This window comes from Oncorhynchus gorbuscha, linkage group LG05, assembly GCF_021184085.1.
Source record: "Oncorhynchus gorbuscha isolate QuinsamMale2020 ecotype Even-year linkage group LG05, OgorEven_v1.0, whole genome shotgun sequence".
NCBI classification, from domain to species: domain Eukaryota; kingdom Metazoa; phylum Chordata; class Actinopteri; order Salmoniformes; family Salmonidae; genus Oncorhynchus; species Oncorhynchus gorbuscha.
The window spans coordinates 57081435-57103886 of NC_060177.1; the positions used below are offsets into that span (position 1 = coordinate 57081435).

At 41.9% G+C, this 22452-nt stretch overlaps 1 protein-coding gene across 2 annotated transcripts in view; it reads left to right on the forward strand.

The window, feature by feature from the left end:
- LOC124036127 (spermatid perinuclear RNA-binding protein-like) overlaps positions 1–22452 on the forward strand; it is a 60929-nt gene that overhangs the window by 12539 nt on the left and 25938 nt on the right. For both annotated transcript variants that reach the window (XM_046350284.1, XM_046350283.1), the window contains exons 2-7: positions 12443–12613; positions 13388–13629; positions 13973–14138; positions 15589–15733; positions 21111–21199; positions 21395–21490. In XM_046350284.1, coding sequence (XP_046206240.1) covers positions 12611–12613; positions 13388–13629; positions 13973–14138; positions 15589–15733; positions 21111–21199; positions 21395–21490 — 741 coding nt within the window. In that variant the 5' untranslated portion in view covers positions 12443–12610. The remainder of the gene's footprint in view (positions 1–12442; positions 12614–13387; positions 13630–13972; positions 14139–15588; positions 15734–21110; positions 21200–21394; positions 21491–22452) is intronic.

Here is a 22452-nt window from a genome sequence, read left to right on the forward strand (position 1 = left end):
AAAACAATAAACGTTACAATTAAAAAATTAGGTGACCTCCGAAAGCCAGATAGAGATGTGTAAATTAGACACACATTCAGTGTTTTATATTACTGTAGCATAGGCTATGCTGCAGTAAATGTAGGTCTACCTGTCACAATAAAAAATGATTACCATGAGATGATAGGTCTACATACTGAGATGGGCTGAGCGTTGATGATTCATCTTGCAGTGACCAGAAAGAAGGCCATAGAGAATCCAGATTTAGACATTGCATACCATTTTAACAGTTACATTTCACGTCATGCTGTTGGTATAAATCATTACATTTTTTCTTAATAGTTTCTCAGTTATTAATCTCTGTAATTGGGTTCCCACCATTCAACCCTAATTTTATGAAGTAAATATTAAAAAGTACACTTCAAGCAAGCAGCCCTGTCCTCACATTCTCACTTAGATAATGTGAGTAGCCAGCTAGGTAGTTAGCTTAGCTAGCAATCTGTGATACTTATGTGTGAACACTGGACTGGCGCCAAAGTGAACACTCGTCCCTGATGCAAAAACAATACTGTTACTGTCTGGGCCTATTATTGTAGCTAGTGTGCTTAGTTAGTTTTCTGAAATACGGAATCTGCAAAAAGCAAGACAATTGGTGCAGAGCTATCATTCAGGCCATGTGCTTGCATTCATGATGAGCTAAGTAGCTAATGTTAGCTCGCTAGTTAAATTAGAACGTGTGACTCAAACCAGTGCGGCAACCATTAGCCTGCATAAACGTTTAAAGGCATCAGTGCATGCCATTTTCAGTTGAAATCTATAGCCAATACATTTTGTATTGAATAACTGTAATATGGCTTTTGTGTGTCGTGGTAATTCTACACAGGGACACTCAAAGTCGATCTTAAATGAATAAATGTTTATTATTAGCATGCTGGAGAGGTCACAGTCAAACTACCGGTACCGGTCTGAAGTGAGCTCCACTGGGGCAGTTCCGTTAGTTCTCTTAAATTCTGCTTACACAGACAGACAAGTTATATTTGCATGATTTAGCTTATTCATAGTTAATTCATCATTAACGTTTGGTTCATGCATGTGACAGACCAATACCTCACAAAGCTTCTTCCCTTCAAGCTGAGACCTTGAAACTGAGAAATCCTTTAATTCTCAAAACAAGGTTCTGGGCTTACTGCCAAATTGAAGATACTGATAGTGAGGATTCGTTCAGTCACTTACATTAACACAGAAATTGGTTATTAGAAAAGTACAAACATAACCATTTCCAACACATGAGGTTGCCATAAAGTGTTTGTTTGCCTTTGACTGTTGCAAACACTGTAGTAAATCTACACAAGACAAAATACTGACGACACATGGTGGTGACATTAGGAATGGCATGTTACTGCATTTCAATGCTTATTTGTGAACTTGCGAACAGTGCAGTTTCCGATTTACTTTGAGACAAAGTTCAATTAATTCAGCCAGCACACTCCCCAATGGGGTGGTTTAGCATAAACAATGTTGCATACTTCTTATCCACTGCCATAGACACATCTTTAAGGTGTACCTAAGAAGGTAAACTAAACAAGTTTTGTATTTACTCTCGTATTTAGAGAATATAGTGGCATTTTGGTGGATATCCTGTAACCTACAAATAAAGTGTTCTTAATGTTAATTTTAATATTTTGTTAAATAATCATTTAGAGTATATTTTAAGAAATCATCATATAGAGTATCTATAGCACAAGTTGTATAAAAGAAAGGTATGTTTTTCATTCCACCTCCTAAAAATAAAAATATACATATCGGTGACTTTTGCCTTCATAAAATCGGTATCGGACCCAAAAATCCCATATTGGTCGGGGTCGCTCTTTCTCACACACATTTGTTTTACCATCCTTGTGGGGACCAAACAATTGATTCCCATGCAAAATCCTATTTTCCCTAACCCGATCTCCTAAACCTACCCCCTAGCCTTAATCCTTCTCACACACATTTGTTTTACCATCCTTGTGGGGACCAAACAATTGATTCCCATTCAAAATCCTATTTTCCCTAACCCGATCTCCTAAACCTTACCCCCTAGCCTTAATCCTAATCCTAACCCTATACCTAACCCTCCTATGCCTAAAGTATTTGTCCTTGTGTGGGGGCAGTATTGGGGCAGTATTGAGTAGCTTGGATGAATAAGGTGCCCAGAGTAAACTGCTTGCTACTCAGGCCCAGTTGCTAATATATGCATATTATTAGCATATGTGGATAGAAAACAACACTCCAAAGTTCATAAAACTGTTTGAATGATGTCTGTGAGTATAACTGAACTCATATGGCAGGCAAAAACCTGAGACAAAATCCAACCAGGAAGTGGGAAATCTGAGGTTTGTAATTTTTCAACTCTTTGCCTATCGAATATACAGTGTCTATGGGGTCAAATGACACTTCCTAAGGCTTCCACTAGATGTCAACAGTCTTTAGAATCTTGTTTGGTGCTTCTACTGTAAAGGAGGGGGGAATGGTAGCTGAATGAGTCAGTGGTCTGGCAGAGTGCCACGAGCTGGTCACGCTTGTTCACATGAGAGTTAGCTTGCGTTTCTTTGCATTTTTGAAGACAAAGGAATTCTCCGGTTGGAACATTATTGAAGATTTACTTCGTTTGACATGTTTCTACGAACTGTTAAATTACTTTTCGTCTGAACTTTTGCCTGTACCTGCCCTCGCGTCGTGAGTTTAGATTGTGAACTGAACATGCGAACCGAAAGGAGTTATTTGGACATAAATGATGAACTTTATGGAATAAATCAAACATTTATTGTGGAACAGGGATTCCATGGAGTGTATTCTGATGAAGATCATCAAAGGTAAGTGAATATTTATAATGCTATTTCTGACTTCTGTTGACTCCAACATGGTGGATATCTTTTTGGGTTGTGAGCACTGTACTCAGATTATTGCATGGTTTGCTTTTTCCTTCAAGTTTTTTAAAAATCTGACACAACGGTTGCATTAAGGAGAGGTGTATCTTTAATTCTGTGAATAACACTTGTATCTTTTATCAATGTTTATTATGAATGTTTCTGTAAATTGAGGTGGCTCTGCAAATTCAGGTTTTTTTTTGAGGCAAAGCCAAATGTAAACTGACGTTTTTGGATATAAATACGAACTTGATCGAACAAAACATACATGTATTGTGTAACATTTTGTCCCGGGAGTGTCATCTGATGAAGAATATCAAAGGTTAGTGATTAATTTTATCTCTATTTCTGCTTTTTGTGACTCCTCTCTGTGCTTGGAAAATCACTGTATGCTTTCTGTGACTAGTTGCTGACCTAACATAATGATATGTTTCTCCAAAAAGCTTTTTTGAAATTGGACACTGGTTGGATTAACGAGAATTGTATCTTTAAAATGGTGTCTAATACTTGTATGTGTGAGAAATTTGAATTCTGAGATTTCTGTTGATTGAATTTGGCACCCTGCAATTTCATTGGCTGTTGGCGAGGGGTTCCTAGACGGGTTAAGGAATAATTTCCCCTTATCCAAGGGAATTGTTTAAAGGTGTTGCATAGAGCCTTTGTATCCATGGATTGTGAACCTTCCATTGTTTAGCAAAGTAGCTTGCTAGCTACCTAGCTAGCCGGTGGATGTTTTCCTTTTGAAACCAGGGCAGAGAAAAGCAACATTCATTTCCACAAATGCTGTTTACATTGATATCCATACTGAATGAAGCACTTAAGGGACCATGGGTGCTCTTAACTTTTTCACTTAATATAAGAGGGAAATTAGTTTTGTGCAACACACGTAAAGATAAGGGGAAATTAACTTAAGTTGTTTTATGCAACCGGGCCCTGTTCTAAAAATATATATTGAAATCCAACTGTCAAATCATCTGGACTAGTGGACTAGTCAAATTCCGGGACTTGAGATTGCAGCTAAGGTCCTAATGCATGCTCATGAAACCATTTTTATTTATTTTACGCCTCTTGATGTAGCCTCGCCTAACTCAGTGCAATTTTAGTACAGGGGAGAAGCTTTAATCTAGGTCTGTGAAATGGCCCTAATTTATGTAACAAAGACACAGCTGTCAGAAATTGGCTGCTTAAAAACAAAAGATTAGGCTAAATGGTACACACAATTTGAGCATCGAGCAAAGGGATAGGACTCTCTGTTTTGGTTAGCTAACAACTGCTTTTATTCCACAAGATTGATAAAGCAGTGTAAAGTGTCTTGATGGAGTGATACAGGAGGCCTCAGGCTCCACGGGCTAAACCATCTTTCCAAGGAATCTCCAATCCGCTCAGTTACAGGCAATTTGAGGACAGTTTTACAGCAATTTAACAGCCATTTGTGTGTTCATTTGAATGCAACAACTGGCCTACATGATGTTGTGGTTCCCTGAAATATTGTGGTTCCCTCAAGTGTTTGTGGTGTCCTGCTGTGTCAGGCAAGCTGGGCATTGAGTCCCTGATGGGGATTACAAACGCAGCTGGATTTGTAATGAAACATCAGTTTAAGGGAAACCCTTACTTGAGGCATTAAGATGTTTTATGCAACTCGTCCCAGTTCTTAACTTTATAGGTGGATGGTGTCGGCATCATTTGATTTTCATTCATTTTGGAGTAGAATTTCCAATGACTGCAAGCTTTACACGACTCCAACCAACGCTTGGCATTGTGCATGGCGATCTTAGGCTTGTGTGCGGCCGCTCGGACATGGAAACCCATTTCATGACCCTCCCGACGAACCCGTCTTGTGCTAATGTTGCTTCCAGAGGCAGTTTGGAACTCTGCAGTGTGTGTTGCAACTGAGGACAGACTATTTTTATGCCCTTCAGCACTCGGTGGTCCTGTTCTGTGAGCTTTTGTGGCCTAAATGACTGAATCCACTAATTTGAAAAGTTTTTACATGTATATACATATACACACCCTATGTTTGAATAAAATCAACTGTACTGTATGTAGGCTACTGAGCTTGTCTGGTTCTTTTTAAACACTAAAATAAAAATTTTAAGACACAAATTACTGAAGAGGGAGCCAGACTAGCCTAACTCTAGCCTAACTAGAAGGATAAAATACCTGTTCCCGACCCTCCTGCTGCTGACCTAATGCCATTATGCTTCTGAAGTTACCAGTAATAGGCTACACCAGCTGTCTGCAACCTTTTCTTTCCTTTTGGAGTGTCAAGCTATCCTACCATTTCAGCTGATCTGTGTGCAAGTTTATGATTTTCATATGCACAGTTTCATTTCATTTATAATAAAGTCTTTACCTCAAAATCAATGTCATGTGGTTAATCAAAAATGATATCTAAATGATAGAAACCTAAAAGTAACTTCTGTTGCCATAGCCAATATGTAAGTCCAGCCTACATAAAGCCAACAAATAAAAACAATGCAGCCTTCAGGTAGAAAATATCCTGATTTAAAAATAAATATCCTATAAATCACTGGCTATGCATGGCCTGTCTGCAAAGAACTTAAAACATTGTATCAACTATTAATTTGGTCTGGCCTGATGCTCTTGCTAGCAAACTTGCAACATTGTCTAAAATATTCTGGGCCCTCAGTTTTCCTTGCCAGTGAACTCTGGACAGATCAACACAGCTGTAGGCTACTTGCGCAAATCAGGTAGGCCTTTTTTTATGATGTTTCCACCGGATCAGAGCATTATATATTTTTTCTTCCCCTTTCAGCTGAGTGGTAATGGGAAGGGAGAGAGCTGGAAAGATTCTTCAAATAGACTACATTGAGGAACTATAGTCATTCTCAATGGATGTAAAAACAGCCGGCCTGCCTATTTACTATGTGAGTTTTTACATTCGTAACTTCAGTCAGAACATAACCTTACATTTTTTAAAAGAGGGTTGTGTCAGCCTCTGTCTCTCTTCCCCTTTGTCTCATGCTGTGCTAACCATCTGCTGGTGCAGAGGTTTTCAAAGTGCTTAAAAAGTCATCAGTGTGGCTTACTTTTAATCATCCCTAATAAAATCACCTAGCTTCTCCATTCAGGTTGAGATAATGACACTCATAATGTGATAGCGGATCTAAATTGAAAATGTTCAACAGGAATGTTCTGATGAATAGAGGTGCATAGCTTGTATTCTAGATATTGGGTCAAGGTCAGAATATCAGATATCTATGATGACATTTTTGTTACCCATAATAACAAATAAATAACTCAGTAACTCACTATCTTTCTTTTTGGAATAATACCAAGGCTATACAGTATCTTTCTTTTTGGAGTAATACCAAGGCTATACAGTATCTTTATTCTGCCCTTGAGTTGCATTCCCATGCAAAACTAGACAGATAGCTAACAACTAAGTCTTCAATAAAACTCCTAAGGCGTGACTTTTCTTGAATGAATATATTGAAACGTTTATGTTGTGAAACTGCAAAATACAGAAAAGAATATACTTTTGTGTTCAATTCACACTGACATACTGTAGCTGTACATTAAACATTTGAAGTTGCATAAATACAAAGCACGCGCTAAGGTACCATGCATCTGGCATGATGCCAAACCATATAGCTAATTGTTAACCATATGGTAATTGCTCCTTTCATTACTCTAATAATGTATAACCATCTATGTAGAATAACAAAGCATATTACACTAAAAACAGTAACAAAACTACAGTATTGTATATTTTACAATTCGTTTGCATGACGCATGAGCAAAGTAATACAGCTAACGACATACACAAAAGGCATTGCAATTTGTGAGTAAATGCAACCAACATTGATATGTAAGAAACTCTATCAATAACAAGATTATCATCATTAGCTAAATGCTTGAATCGAACTTACAAACAAATATTTTTCCAAGGCTGAAGCGTGACAAGAAATAACTACATTGAAAGACCTGCACCCTAGCGTTGTTTGTAGCTGCTTCTTTCGTTTGCGTTGTCTTTCTAAGTACCAGAAAGCTCCACTAGGGGGCAAATAACACCATTGAACACAATGAAAATCCAATTTAACCATTGTAATAAAATAATCTGTTATCTTCTAACAGGATGGCAGCACACTCCCCGCCTGGTATAATGAAATTGTGCCACTATTAAATAAAACATATCAAGAAACAAATAATGTCCTTTCTATTTTTATCTTTTGTCTCTAGGATGCTTCAGAAAGAAGAACAACAATCTCTGAGATTGGTCTCAGAAACACCTTAGCAGCTCCTTGCTTGACAATTTTTAGTTCTACTTTCCTAACCTTTTTGTCAGTACTGGGAAAGGTTTTTACCACAAGCCCGACTGGCCAGTCATTTCTGTGTGCCTGACTGTCTTTCAATAAGACAACATCTCCCACTTTTACATTTGGCTTTTCTGCTGTCCATTTTTTGCGTCTCTGCAGCGTTGTCAGGTACTCCTGTCTCCACCTTTTCCAAAAGGTGTCAGCGAGACACTGGACTTGCTTCCACTGTTTCCATTTCTCTTCTTTTTCTGTTGGAAGAGTGACATCCCACTCACTCTGATCAGAAGAGAGTTCTCTGATTAAGGCTTTACCTTGCATTGTTATTGGAGCCACGAACCCAAGGGGGTCATAAAGACTATTCACTGTGGACAGGATGCCTCTCCGAGTAAAAGGCTTCTCATTGTGGGACACCTGGAATGAGAAGCTGTCTGTTTCCAGGTTCCAGGAAAGTCCCAGACTCCGTTGAAAGGGGAGAGGATCCACTCCTAGGTCCAGATCTTTTAAGTCTTTTGCACGGTCCTCCATAGGGAAGGCTTCCATAACTGTTTTGCTATTGGATGCAATCTTGTGTAGTTTCATGTTGGACTCCGCCAACATTGCTTGTGTTTTTCTTAGAATGTTGATAGCTTCTTCTGTAGTAGCTACTGATGTCAGACCATCATCGACGTAGAAGTTCCTCACTACATATTGCTTGGGTTCTGACCCGTGTTCCTTCTCACCCTGTAGCGCTGCTCGTCTCATGCAGTAGATGGCTACGGCTGGTGAAGGGCTGTTCCCAAATACATGGACTTTCATCCTGTACTCAGTTATGTTTCTATCTGGGTTGTTGTCTTCATACCAGAGAAACCTTAAGTAATCTCTGTGATCCTCACGTACACGAAAACAGTAAAACATTTGTTGCACATCTGCTGTTAGTGCAATGCAATCCTTGCGGAAACTGGAAACACATTAGGACACCCAAGAGTGTGTTGTTTAAGTCTGGACCACTGAGCAGAACATCGTTAAGTGACACGCCTTGACACTTAGCACTGGAGTCAAATACTACTCGTATTTGTTCAGGCTTTTGTGGATGGTAAACACCAAATATGGGCAGATACCAACGCTCTTTGTCTCCCTCTAGTGGCTGTGAAGGTTCGGCTTGGTCATTATCCAGCATCTTTTGCATGAAGTCAATAAAATGACGCTTCATGTCAGGCTTTTTGTCTAAAGTCCTGCGAAGTGATGTGAGACGGTTCATGGCCTGCTCCCTGTTATTAGGAAGGCGACGTCTATTGGGGCGAAAGGGTAGTGGAGCCACCCAGTTGTTTCCATCATCCTGGTAAACCTGTTTGTCCATAATGTCCAAGAAGGCTTTGTCCTCCACTGATGGTGCTGGTTTATCATCGTCTTGTGTTTTGTCGAACACGGAACATCCCAGGCTGTCTGTGTTCACAGTTGTGATTGGATCTCTCAAGTGCACTGTAGAGGGAGAGATGTGTTTCTGAGCTACGCTGTTGTAGTTCTCTTTTACCTGGATGATGTCAGGGCAAGGGCTCAGATAGGATGTGCGACCATTTTGAAGTATGTTTGTCCTGAACACGTTAACATTGGCTGGTCGGTGAGCCGTTCCCAGACAGACCTCACCCACAATGACCCACCCGAGGTCGAGTCGCTGTGCATAAGGAGTGTCGTGGGGCCCATTGATTTGCTCTCGTACCTTGTGTACCCTTAAGATGTCTCGTCCTAAGAGCAGGAGGATGGGAGCGTCTGGGTCCACAGCTGGAATTCTGTCCATAACTGGTTGCAGATGGGGATGATGATACGCAATGTCGGGGGAGGGAATCTCCATCCTATCGTCTGGCATCATATCACACTCTATCAGAGTAGGGAGAGTGAGCTGCATGTGTCCATCTATAGACTCCACCATGAAGTTGACGGCTCTCCTGCCTGAAGTCTCTGTTACCCCAGAACACGTCTTCATGGTGTATGGAGCAGAGTTGTCATTGATGTTGAAGAGACTGAAAAACTCTGTCTTGGCCAGAGATTTGTTACTTTGTTCATCAAGCACTACATACATTTTGACAGCTTTCTCTCTTTTCCCAGCCGGATAAGCTTTGACTAAGCATATTTTTGAACATGATCTTGGATTGACTGCCTCACCACAGATCTCTGTACACTTTGAGGTGACAGATAGAAGAGCATCGTCACCTTGCTCCCCGCCATTATCTGTCTCTGCTGTAGCGGTGTATGTATTTGTAGGGGCTGGGCCTGGATGCAGAGCAGCAAGATGCCTGTCGCTGTCGCACTCAGAGCACTTGATTGAAACCTTACAGTCTTTAGCTCTGTGCTGAGTTGACCCACAACATCGGAAACAAATGCCATTGTCTTTGAGATATGATTTGCGCTCATCTAGAGTTTTGTATCTAAACCCACGACACTTTTTAAGAGGATGAGGCTTGTTATGTATTGGGCAGTGACGGTCAGGGTTTTCAACCTTTGTCTTACTGGGTTTGGTTTGGTGGTCTGAAGCCTCAGATGACACATCTGTCTTGTATACAGTCACAGGTGTCTTGCTGCTGTACCTGGCAGGTTTCTCACTTTTCATGGACACCTGGTTAGTTGAGGTGTAGAGGGTGAAGCTGGGGTCATTTCTAATTTTCGCCTGGTTCCTGATGAATCTCGAGAAGAACTAGAATGGTGGGAATGCTACCCGATAGTCCTCCTTATATTTGGATCCCTGTGCTATCCATTTTTCTTGTAAACTGAATGGAAGTTTCTCTACAATAGGGTTTACCCCCCGAGATGTGTCCAGATAAGCGAGGCCTGGAAGGTACCCTTCTACTTTAACACACTCCAGTTCGAGAAGAATGTCACCTAGTTCTCTTAGTTTGTGATTGTCTTTGTTAGCCAGTTTTGGAAAATCATCCATTTTCTTCAACAGTGCATTCTCGATCACTTCGGGTGTACCATAGCACTCTTCTAGTCGTTGCCAGACCATGTTAAGCCCTGCTGTTGCGTTGAAAATATGGACAGATCTAATTCTGTTTGCTTGCTCAGACGACTCTGCCCCTAGCCACTTGGTAATTAGATCTAACTCTTCCCTGGCTGATAAATTCAAGTCTCTGGTCGCATTGAGAAAGGATGCTTTCCATGCCCAATAATTTTCAGGGTGATCATCAAACTTCAGGAGTCCTGAACTCACCATCTCACGTCGTAGGAGGTACTTGGTGAGGTCTGGTGCCACTTGTGACTCAGGGAAGTTGTGTGTGTGTGACTGGAAGTGGGCTTGCTTTCCATTTCCACCATGCTGCTGTTCATTTATTTTGAACGGAGAGTCTCTGCTCATGTTCTGTTGTTTGCTACTTACTGGATTATGGCATGTAGCTGGGTCAACACTAAGCTCTTGTTTCTCCACTTCAAATGGAAGTTCAGCAAAGTAGGGCCTAGCATGTTGTTGTACGTACTCACATGTACGTTGGACTGGACTTAAGGGCTGTGTCCCGGTGTCTAGTTCTTTGCGAAGCTCTCTGCGTTCTGATCCTACAACTTCTTCAAAGGCTGCAGCTTCAGCCAATGCAGCAGCAGCTGTTCTCTCAACTTGGAGAACATATAAACTTGCCTCGAGGTCAGCTTTTTGCTTCTCTGTTTCTGCCTTTTGCTTCAACAAGCTGGCCTCTGTTTCTGCCTTTTGCTTCAACAAGCTGGCCTCTATTTCTGCCTTTTGCTTCAACAAGCTGGCCTCTATTTCTGTCTTTTGCTTCAACAAGCTGGCCTTTTGCTTCATCACAGAAGCTTCCTTCTCAGCATAAGAGACTTGTGCGCGTGCTGCCTCCGCCTTGGCGCGTGCTTTGACGGCTGCAGAACTCGCCGTTGAGGATCTGCTTGACTGTTTTGATGACCTTGATCTTGTAGATTGAGACTTGGTCCCAATGTGCTGAAGAGGCTCTTCCATCTCTCTCTGTTGAACACCTGGCTCTGGTTGTTGCATCGTAGACTGCTGGTCTTCCCTAGGATAAGAGGCTTTGTTGGCTGATGAACGTAGAAACATAACCACCGTGTGCAGTTATTCTTGTGCTTGAGCCCGCTGTGATGATGTTTTTTCACTATTCTGCCCTTGAGTTGCGTTCCCATGCAAAACTAGACAGATAGCTAACAACTAAGTCTTCAATAAAACTCCTAAGGCGTGACTTTTCTTGAATGAATATATTGAAACATTTATGTTGTGAAACTGCAAAATACAGAAAAGAATATACTTTAGTGTTCAATTCACACCGACATACTGTAGCTGTACATTAAACATTTGAAGTTGCATAAATACAAAGCACGCGCTAAGGTACCATGCATCTGGCATGATGCCAAACCATATAGCTAATTGTTAACCATATGGTAATTGCTCCTTTCATTACTCTAATAATGTATAACCATCTATGTAGAATAACAAAGCATATTACACTAAAAACAGTAACAAAACTACAGTATTGTATATTTTACAATTCGTTTGCATGACGCATGAGCAAAGTAATACAGCTAACGACATACACAAAAGGCATTGCAATTTGTGAGTAAATGCAACCAACATTGATATGTAAGAAACTCTATCAATAACAAGATTATCATCATTAGCTAAATGCTTGAATCGAACTTACAAACAAATATTTTTCCAAGGCTGAAGCGTGACAAGAAATAACTACATTGAAAGACCTGCACCGTAGCGTTGTTTGTAGCTGCTTCTTTCGTTTGCGTTGTCTTTCTAAGTACCAGAAAGCGCCACTAGGGGGCAAATAACACCATTGAACACAATGAAAATCCAATTTAACCATTGTAATAAAATAATCTGTTATCTTCTAACAGGATGGCAGCACAATCTTTCTTTTTGGAGTAATACCAAGGCTATACAATATCTTTCTTTTTGGAGTAATACCAAGGCTATACAGTATATTCAGAAAGTATGCACGCCCCTTCCTTTTTTCAACATTTAATTTAATACCAGTTTTTAACATTTTTAATAAATTTGCAGAAATTTCTAAAAACCTGTTTTTGTTTGTTAGTATGGGGTATTGTGTGTAGATTGAGGGGGAAAAAAGCAATTGAATCCATTTTAGAATAAGGCTGTAATGTAACAACATTTGGAAAAAGTCAAGGGGTCTGAATACTTGCCGAATGCACTGTACACTTGGTTGCCAATGATTGCATACATCTGCTTGTTTGGTTGATGTGGGTTGTTTGTAGTTATGGCATATACCAGTGTGCTAAATGCTCATCATTTGTATCCCATCTCCTTTTTTCCTCCCACAGCTGTGCTGATTTACCCGTATCTCTGCCACATGGGACAGAAGGGCTAGCTGATGGGTCAGAGGTGACTGCATGAGGAGGCGGTGTTAGGGGACCCTGGTCTGAACTTAGACCAAACCCAGTCACACTCCTAGACCAGAGAGGTCTGTTGACCTTGCCTCTCCTCTAGAGATGGTGAGATGTGTGTGTCTGTGAGAGAGAGAATCTGCCTGGCTGAGTGCGAGGATGTCTGTCTGAGTAGGCTATGTTTCTGTGGCTATAATGTATGTTCAGGTCTGACTGTCTGTTTTTATGCGTCTGTATGTCACATCTTGAATAAAGACTGGTTGTTTGAGAGGAGGAAGAGAAATATAGGAGATGTACTGTATGTGTTGTTGATGTGCTCCGCTCTCTTTTGATATAGAGCTGTGAATGCCCTGGTGGTACTGAAACAGATTAGCTAGGTCGTGGTAAATTACCCACCTCGCTACCTCCACCTCTGAGGACTTGAGCCTCCCCTCCCCAGTCTCCACACTGTAGCCTATGAATTATTCAACCCTCTCATAAATAACCCACTGTAATGAGTGGTGCCTACACACTGCAGACAGAGAGGGATGGAGCGACGGGAGAGAGATGGAGAAAGAGTGGGATGGAAAGTGGAACATGGTCTCCACGCGCCACATGGTGCTCTCCCTGTACTGTTGGGCTTGCAAAACGGCACACATTTGCTGATACAGCTGATTTATAGGAAAGCACACACTGGCTTCGTAAGTAGGACAAATTGAAAATTGGAAGCAGCACCAGTTGCTAGGAGGTGTCACTGTCAAATATATGCGGCGTAAGATGGCATGTCTGGGCACCCAGAAAACACCTTACTGTAACTGGCCAACTCATTTGTCTTCAGAATATTGATAAAGGATCACATGTTCTGAATGACTAGTTTTTTATTTGTTTTTTCCTTCCTCTCAGAGGTCCATCCGATCGTTCGCCAACGACGACTGCCACGTCATGGCCAAGCATGTCGAAATCTACCCTTCGCCAGAGGAGCTGCAGGCTGTCCAGAAGCTGGTGTCCACTGTGGAATGTGCCCTCAAACAGGTGTCGGACTGGATGGACAACCTCAACGCCTCCCTAAGCAAGGCCCCAACCATCACCACCACCGTCGACATCAAGGCTGCTGGAGACTCTACAGGCACCCACGGCAGCACAAAGTGAGTTCTCTTCTACAATTTCAGGCTTGAGGTACTTTTACATTTGAGTGTTTCTTAATCCTGGTCCTGGGGACCCAAAAGGGTGCACATTTTCGTTTTTAGCCTAGTACTATCCACCTGATTCCGTTGCTCTACATAGTAGGTTTTAATAAAGCAGTTATATAGTTATTTCTTCCTCTGTTTTGGTGAAAATGTGTAGACTACATAAATGTAACTTTGACATATGACAAGTGTCTGAAAACAAAAACATTTTAGTTTATAACTCTTCAGTCCTTTCTTAATGGCGTCCTTAGAAACTATGGTGTAAATGTGGCTGATTACTGCACTGCTCTGTCTTCACCAGGACCCAGAGTGTGCCGATCCTGTGTGGGGTGATGCGGGTGGGTCTTGTGGCTAAGGGCCTCCTGGTTAAAGGAGACATGGATTTGGAGCTGGTCCTGATGTGCAGAGACAAACCCACCAAATTACTTCTGTACACTGTTAGTGCCAACCTGCCCTTGCAACTACAGGTCCGTTTGTACTCAAACATTTTACATTAGCAAACTAACCATACCATTTTAAAATGAATGGGATGTCACATTATTCAACTGTGAGTTTCGAATACCACTCCTTTCTGTAACGTAATGCAGACTAGAGGTTGACACGAGAGCGAAAATGAATTCCTGTCCTGAACCCGCAACAGTTCTTCTATAACCCCTGAACTGTCCTGTCCTGATAAAGATCACTCCTGTCCTGTGCTCATTTTTAGGCGCCGAAATCAGAAATAACTTCCCCCGTTAGCTGCTTGTCTGTCTGTCCCCCCACTCTGCATGCAGAATTGCATTAGTGAAAACAGGCAGGCCTGGTTGTAGCTAGGAGTGTCGAGGGCCAATTTTGGCTAACTCTAACCCTTTTCCTAACCTTAACCTAATTATCCTAACATGCTGGGTCTTCTCCTAACATGCTAGAAAAAGTCACTGCTAGTCAAAAACCTGCCCTGAGACCAGTCTGAGTATCCACTAATGCGTTGCCAATAGCAAATGCTCCGTTTGGCTGCTGCTCCATGCTCACGAGACAGTTGCCTGCGCAGTGCACAAACAGCTTCTGAGGTAAAGTAGGGATCAGCTACGACTGGAGCGAGGCACGCTAGTGCGAGTCGACGGAAGGGGAGAGGATGAAATACAGTTATTTTTATGAAATGCTCCACACGTTACATATTTCTATCCCTCCCCTTCCCCAAACCTCAGTTTATAACTATTATTCTACTGCCTGTTCCTGTGGACTGTTGATCCTTTCCTGAACTTGACTTTAGAACTTGAATCCCATTCTTGCCAGAATCCCGTGAGGAATCCTGTTCCCGTGTCAACCTCTAGTGCAGACCTGAGCATACCACCACTCTTTTCTGTAGTGTAGTGCGGACGTGACTACATCCACCACTGCTTTCTGTACTGTAGTGCGGACGTGACTACATCCACCACTGCTTTCTGTAGTGTAGTGCGGACGTGACTACATCCACCACTGCTTTCTGTAGTGTAGTGCGGACGTGACTACATCCACCACTGCTTTCTGTAGTGCAGTGCAGAGCTGACTACTGTACTTCCTGTGCTTCCTCGCTCCCTCCTTATCACCCAGTTAATTACCGATCCAGTCTGCTGTACAGGTTATCATCAAGGGACGATTCCATTTGCACCTCTCGGCTTTTCAGCAAAGGAAGTGGAGTGAGGTTGACACAAGGAGAGACATTATGCATTCTTCGAAGGAACTAGCTACTAGACGAGATAATACACATTTCTCCTTGTGAACATAATCACTACAAAATGATGCATTGGAAATGGAATGGGAAGTTTTGTTATGCCTATGACGTTCAAACATGTTCTGATAATTTTAAATTGTAATAATATAATCGTGTGTAATGGGAATATGTTGAACATATTGTGTACATGCCAGAGCTGCCTCAACCCTCGTTGGTTGCCCTTACAGACGCTGACGGAGGACAAGTACGAGGTGCGGTCCAGCGTGTCGCAGTCCGCCATCTGGGTGGTCAACATCAACGACCCCAAATTCTCCCTGAAGGTCACCCTGTCCTCACTGGCCATGAGAGATGAACACACTGCCAAAGACCAAGGTATTTACCCCTCTGTCTGTCCTCTAATAATATATATTTTTTAATGTAATTATTTGAATGTGTGATTTTATCTGAAAACTTTAAATAAACATAAAGCTTTTCCAGCTGGAGCCAATATAACTTTTAAAATCTATCAACATGTAAAACCTGAACTGTTATTTTCATTGAGAAAAGGACAATTTAGGAGAGGTTGAGGGAATGAGGGATGTACAAAGCAGAGGTTAAAGATGACAAGAATGGGGTGTGGAGAAAAGAGGTAATGGAGAAGGGTGATAAAGGGATAAAGGAGGGTTGAAAGCTGACCGGAGGTGGTCTGTTGTGAAAATAGCCGTCTGTCTCCGGTTTCTCCGTACAGCGCTCTTTCATTATTTTTGTCTAACAGAGTGTCAGGGTGCTTATCCTATCGTTGCCCAACATCCAGTTAGTGGGAAACTGCAAAATGCAGCGTTGGAGACTGAGAGGAGTGCTTATGCTGTGCTTTTTAAAAAGAGAATGAAAATAAAATGACTTCAAGGATGGGAAGAGCAGAAATGATGTAAAACCTATTGTAGTGTGTCAACCCTTCTAGGGGAGACCTGAAATAAAATATTTTCAGCATTCTATACAAAAGGTCCTCGCAGCATAAATGTTGCATTGAGTGTTAGTTGTGAAACACTAGGGCTTCCCGAGTGGCGCAGCGGTCTAAAGCACTGCATCGCAGTGACCCGGGTTTTAATCCCAGGTTGTGTCACAGCCGGCCGTGACCGGGAGACCCATGAGGCGGCGCACAACTGGCCCAGCGTCGTCTGGGTTAGGGGAGGGTTTGGCCCGGCCTGGATTTCCTTGTCCCATCGCGCTCTAGCGACTCCTTGTGGTGGGCCGGATCCCTGCAAGCTGACTTCGGTTGCCAGCTGGGAGGTGTTTCCTCCGACACATTTGGGGATAAGCGTGCAGTGTGTCAAGAAGCAGTGCGGCTTGACAGGGTCGTGTTTCGGAGGACGCATTGCTCTTGGCCTTTGCCTCTCCCAAGTCCATAGGGGAGTTGCAGCGATGGGACAAGACTGTAACTAAAAATTTGATATCACGAAATTGGGGCAAAATGAGCAGATGAATGCTAGGAGAGAAAGATTTTGCCCTCGGCCTCTAAATATTCTACACGGTTTCATTTTAATTGTGTAATCAACACAATGTCACTTCAGCACAAGCTCTCAAGCAACCTCTAGTTCTGGGGAACAACATGAGTAGAACACTGACTATACTGAAGTTTGTTCTATCCATATAATCTATTTCTTACCACAGCATCCTCAACCCTGAGGAAGACACATTGCCCGGAAACGGTTCTCTCCATAGAATGTTTGGGAGTATTATATAGTGTGCAAATGTCTTTATTTTACCACAGCACCCCAGCCCAGTGTTTGTGGATTATCAACCAGCTAGCATAGGGATGAGACCCAGCGCAGGACGCCCGGGTACAAGGGGCTCCCCTTATAAAACCACTCTCTGCCTAGCCCTAGACGTCGCTCCTCTTCCCCACTCTGTTCAATGTACTTTTCTTCTCTGGGTTATTCTACACCAGGGCTGTTCAATTCCGGTCCTAGAGGGCCGAAACCTTTCTGTTTTTTGTTTCTACTTCGTAGGTTAATTGCACTCACCAGCTGTCCCAGGTCTGAATTAGTAGAAGGAGAGGATGAAAACCAGAAGTATTTTCACCTGCCAGGGCCAACATTGAACAGCCCTGCTGTACACCATGAAATTCTGGTCACTGTACACCATGAAGTTCTGGTCAATGTCCAATTGAGAGCCGACAAAAGATAGGCAACTGGTATCCAACTGCCTTCTTGATTGCCGATATTCAACATATTTGATATTTTGTTGAAGACTTCTTTGCCCATTGATATTTGACGACTCTAACTTCACTGTTGATTTGCTCAGAATGACATACCATAATTTCATGTTGTAAAACCAGTTGTATTTGTATTTATTATGGATCCCCATTAGCTGCTGCCAAGATATTAATACGTGTTATTGTCTTCGTTTTGTGGTCACTAATCAAAGTCTAAGCTGATGACGCAGAGAGCTCTAATTGGGGTTGTCTTTTTAGAATGTGTTCCTTGTGATTGATGGCTTCGTCATGACCTGCAGCTGGTGGAAACTGGGGAGACAATTCTGCGTAGGAAGGGCTCTTGAGGCTCCATTCGCCTGTTTTTTTTCATCCATTTTTTTTATGGGAGGGCTTGAAAATTTGACCAATCACTGAACTATTTCTGCAGAAAACAGTCAAATCATTGCAATATTATCGCATTAAACTGAGACCCATAATTGCAGTACTAAAAGAGGGCTCGCAATTTTAACCAATCACCACATAATATGGTTCAATCAAATCACATGCCAACAAACATTTTCCTTCGTCAGTGCATTTTCACCACAAATTGGACAAAATTATTGCATGTTATCTCTCAAATTGCTGGAATTGCCGCAGCAAAATCCATCATTTTTACCTGTAAATATCACAAAAAATCCCTGCGAAATCCTGGAGGGACTGAGATATATAGTGGAAATAAAAAGTATGAACCCTTTAGAATTACCTGGATTTCTGCATAAATTGGTCATGACAAAAGACAGTCTGTTTCAACTAATAACACACAAAATATTATCATTTTTCATGTCTTTATCGAACATTGTGTAAACATTCACTGTGCAGGTTGGAGAAAGTATGTGAACCCTTGGATTTAATAACAGGTTGACCCTCTTGGCAGCAGTAACCTCAACCAAATGTTTTCTGTAGTTGCGGATCAGACCTGCACAACAGTCAGGAGGAATTTTGGACTATTTCTCTTTAAAAAACTGTTTCAGTTCCACATTATTCTTGGGATGTCTGGTGTGAACTGCTCTCTTGAGGTCATGCCACAGCATCTCAATCGGTTTGAGGTCAGGACTGACTGGGCTACTCCAGAAGGCGCACTTTCTTCTGTTGAGCTTCAATTGGCAGACAGAGACAGCCTTGCATTCTCCTGCGAAATGTCTTGAATTCATTTTTCCGTCTGATAGCAAGCTTGTCCGGAGGCGAGGCAGCAAAGCGGCCCCAAACCATGTTGCTTCCTCCACCATAGTTTACAGTTATGAGGTTTTGATGTTTGTGTGCTGTGCCTTTTTTTCACCAGACATAGTGTTGTGTGTTCTTTCCAAACAACACAACTTTCATCTGTCCACAGAATATTTTGCCAGTAGCGTTGTGGAACATCCAGATGTTCTTCCATGGTGTCCTCCATGAACACTATTCTTGTTTAGTGTTTTACATATTGTAGACTCATCAACAGAGATGTTAACATCTTCCAGAGATTTCTGTAAGTCTTTTGCTGACAGTGTAGGATTCCTCTTAACCCTTCTGAGCATTATGCGCTGGGCTCTTGCAGTCGTCTTTGCAGGATGGTCACTCCAAGGGAGAGTAGCAACGGTGCTGGAATTTCACCATTTATAGACAATTTGTCTTAACGTGGACTGACTTTTAGAGATACTTTTATAACCCTTTCCATCTTTATGCAAGGCAACAATTCTTAATCTTAGGTCTTCTGAGATCTTGTTTGTTCGAAGCATGGTTCTCATCAGGCAATGCTTCTTGTGAATGGCAAACTCAAATTTTGTGAGTTTTTTTTTATGGGGCAGGGCAGCTCTAACCAAATCTCATTGATTTGACTCCAGGCTAGTTGACTCCTGAGTCCAATTAGCTTTTGGAGAAGTCATTAGCGTAGTGGTTCACATACTTTTCCCCAACCTACACTATGAATGTTTATGGCATTAAGAAAAATTCAATAATTTGAGTTATTAGTTTAAGCACATTGTCTATTGTTGTGACTTAGATGAAGATCAGATCAAATTTTATGTCAAATTCACGTAGAAGTCCAGGTAATTCCAAAGGGTTCACATACTATTTCTTGCCACTGTAGTGTATATTCTGTGCCACTATATGGTCCTATTTAAGTCTTTGCATTCCCTGGGCCAAGATCCTTAGCAGATGACTGTACTTTATTTTTCCCAGGTCTCCCCTGGGGCAGACCATGAAGGCCCTCAGTCTAGCATTAGGAAGTGTGACATGGGTTAACCCATTCGCATCATTTTCTCACCTTGTTTGTGTTCCAACTCTTCCATAATGTCCAGCTTTCACAATGGTCTCTATGGCAAAGATCTGCAAAACCACACATAGACTGCTCTTACTATCCCCTCTGTAAATACAGTATGCTGCTGCACATGGCTACTATCCTTACATTTGAAATGGCCAGTGTGACCACTCAATTCAAAAGCGAATCATCTTAGACCAAGAATTTGCAATTGAAGAAATCATAAAATCAATTTTATTTCCAAACTCGCTCAATAAACCAAACCAGGAATTAACATTTAAAACCTAAAAATAAGTGGATATGACTATCCAATTTGGTAAGTCGATGGTAATATAAATATTTGAGTGAAAAACCTGTCCCAACGGTTGGAGTCATTTATTCATCACATAATAAAATTACCGATTCTAAAATAAGCGGTACTCGCGATTATAATTCATGCCAAAAAAAGGCATTCGATTGTGCGGAGCTGGGTTATCTTTTTGTAACTTTGAAATAGCCATAATTGGTTGTGGTTCTAGCTGTAAGCCTATATACAGTAGATGTTGTAATTTAATGTTCGTTCCATTGCCAATTTTCCACATTTAATTATTTGTAGGGGGTGAAGAGGATATCTCTTTTACTAAGCCCAGAGTTCTTTAGTGTGGTCTGCTCTGGGCTGAGAAAACATTCACCCCGTAGATGCTCCCGGGAAACTGAGTCTTCACTTTCTTTCCATGGTGGCGTCCTCACTCTGATGTTTGTTCTACTGTTGTTTTTTATTATCTCCCATGGCTCAGTTCCAGCCATGACAGGGTAGGTTTGATCCCATAGTAAGCCTGGGTGATTTAGTAACCATAAACATCTGATTGATCTGCAAGACAGAAAATACCAGCATGGGGTCCCACTACGATGCCTGACAAACAAATTGAATTATGACTCAATTACATTTTTTCAACTTCACAATACCAATGCTTTCCCACTACTTCTCTAAACGTCCTTGAGATCCTCAAGACAGTAGTCACAGAACTAATCTCCAGATATTATCACCTTCCATTCTCCCCATTTTTAAAATATTATCAGACCAGTAGGAAGCTAATTATAGCCAGCCACCCTACTTGCCTGTGTGTCTATGGGTACGTCCTAAATAGGCACCCTATTCCCTAAAGTGCACTCCTTTTGACCACCACCTGCATAGGGAATAGGGTACCATTTCAGATGCAGCCTGTGTTTGTGCTGCAGTCTGTCTGAAGGCCCCCTGGGCAATGCAATCTGTGTCCTCATCCTGTCCCTCTTTCCTGAGGAAGGCGTGGAGGTGGAGGGGCTTGATGAGGTGCTGGATGGGAGGTGGTGCCAGGCTGCCCTGGCAACGCTCAGACACACCAAATGGTTCCAGGTGGGACATCTGTTCTGATTTCACATGCCTCATTCAGAACTGTTTGCTCCCTAGAGGGATATTTGGGGAACATTAAATGGCTTAATATCCTTTGTATGACTGAATAATTGAGCAATCCTGATGGTGGACTGTACATGTGTTTTATCATCACTGGACTCTAATTGTGTCTGTTCACATTGTCTGTTCACATTGTAGGCCAGAGTGACCGATCTGAAGTCGTGTGTCATCGTCATGCGTATTTTCAGAGACATGTGCAACAGACTAACTGTGTGGGAGCCTCTCAAAGGATGGGTAAGTGGTCCAGGGAGAGGAGGAAGAGGTGTATGTTTGTGTATGCACATCATGTACAGTGCATTCGTAAGGTATTCAGACCCCTTCCCCTTTCCACATTTTGTTATGTTACAGCCTGATTTTAAAATGGATTAAATAAAAACATTTGATATATATTTTACATTTTTTATATAAAAAACAAATACCTTATTTACATTTGTATTCAGACAATTTGCTATGAGACTCGAAATTGAGCTCAGGTGCATCCTGTTTCCATTGATCATCCTTGATGTCCTTGAGATGTTTCAACAATTTGTGATAGGCCACCTGTGATAAATTCAATTGATTGGACATGATTTGGAAAGGCACACACCTGTCTATATCAAGTCCCACTGTTGACAGTGCAGGGCAGAGTAAAAACCAAGCCACGAGGTCGACAGAATTTCCCATAGGGCTCCAAAACAGGATTGTGGAGAGGCACATATCTCGGAAAGGGTACCAAAAGACGTCTGACTCATTGAAGGTTCCCCAAAAACACAGAGGCCTACATCATTCTTAAATGGAAGAAGTTTGGAACCACCAAGACATTTCCTAGAACTGTCTGCCCAGCCAAACTGAGCAATCGGTGGAGAAGAGCCTTGGTCGGGGAGGTGACCAAGAACACGACGGCCTGCTTGGAGTTTGCCAAAAGACACCTAAAGGACTCTCCCTACGGTGAAGCATGGTGGCAGCATCATGCTGTGGGGATATTTTTCAGTGGCAGGGATGGGAAACTAGTCCATATCAAGAGAAAGATTAACAGAGTAAAGTACAGAGAGATCCTTGATGAAAACCTGGTCCAGAGTGCTCAAGACATCAGACTGGGGTGAAGATTCGCCTTCCATTTACATTTACATTTAAGTCATTTAGCAGACGCTCTTATCCAGAGCGACTTACAAATTGGTGCATTCACCTTATGACATCCAGTGGGGACAGCATCTAAA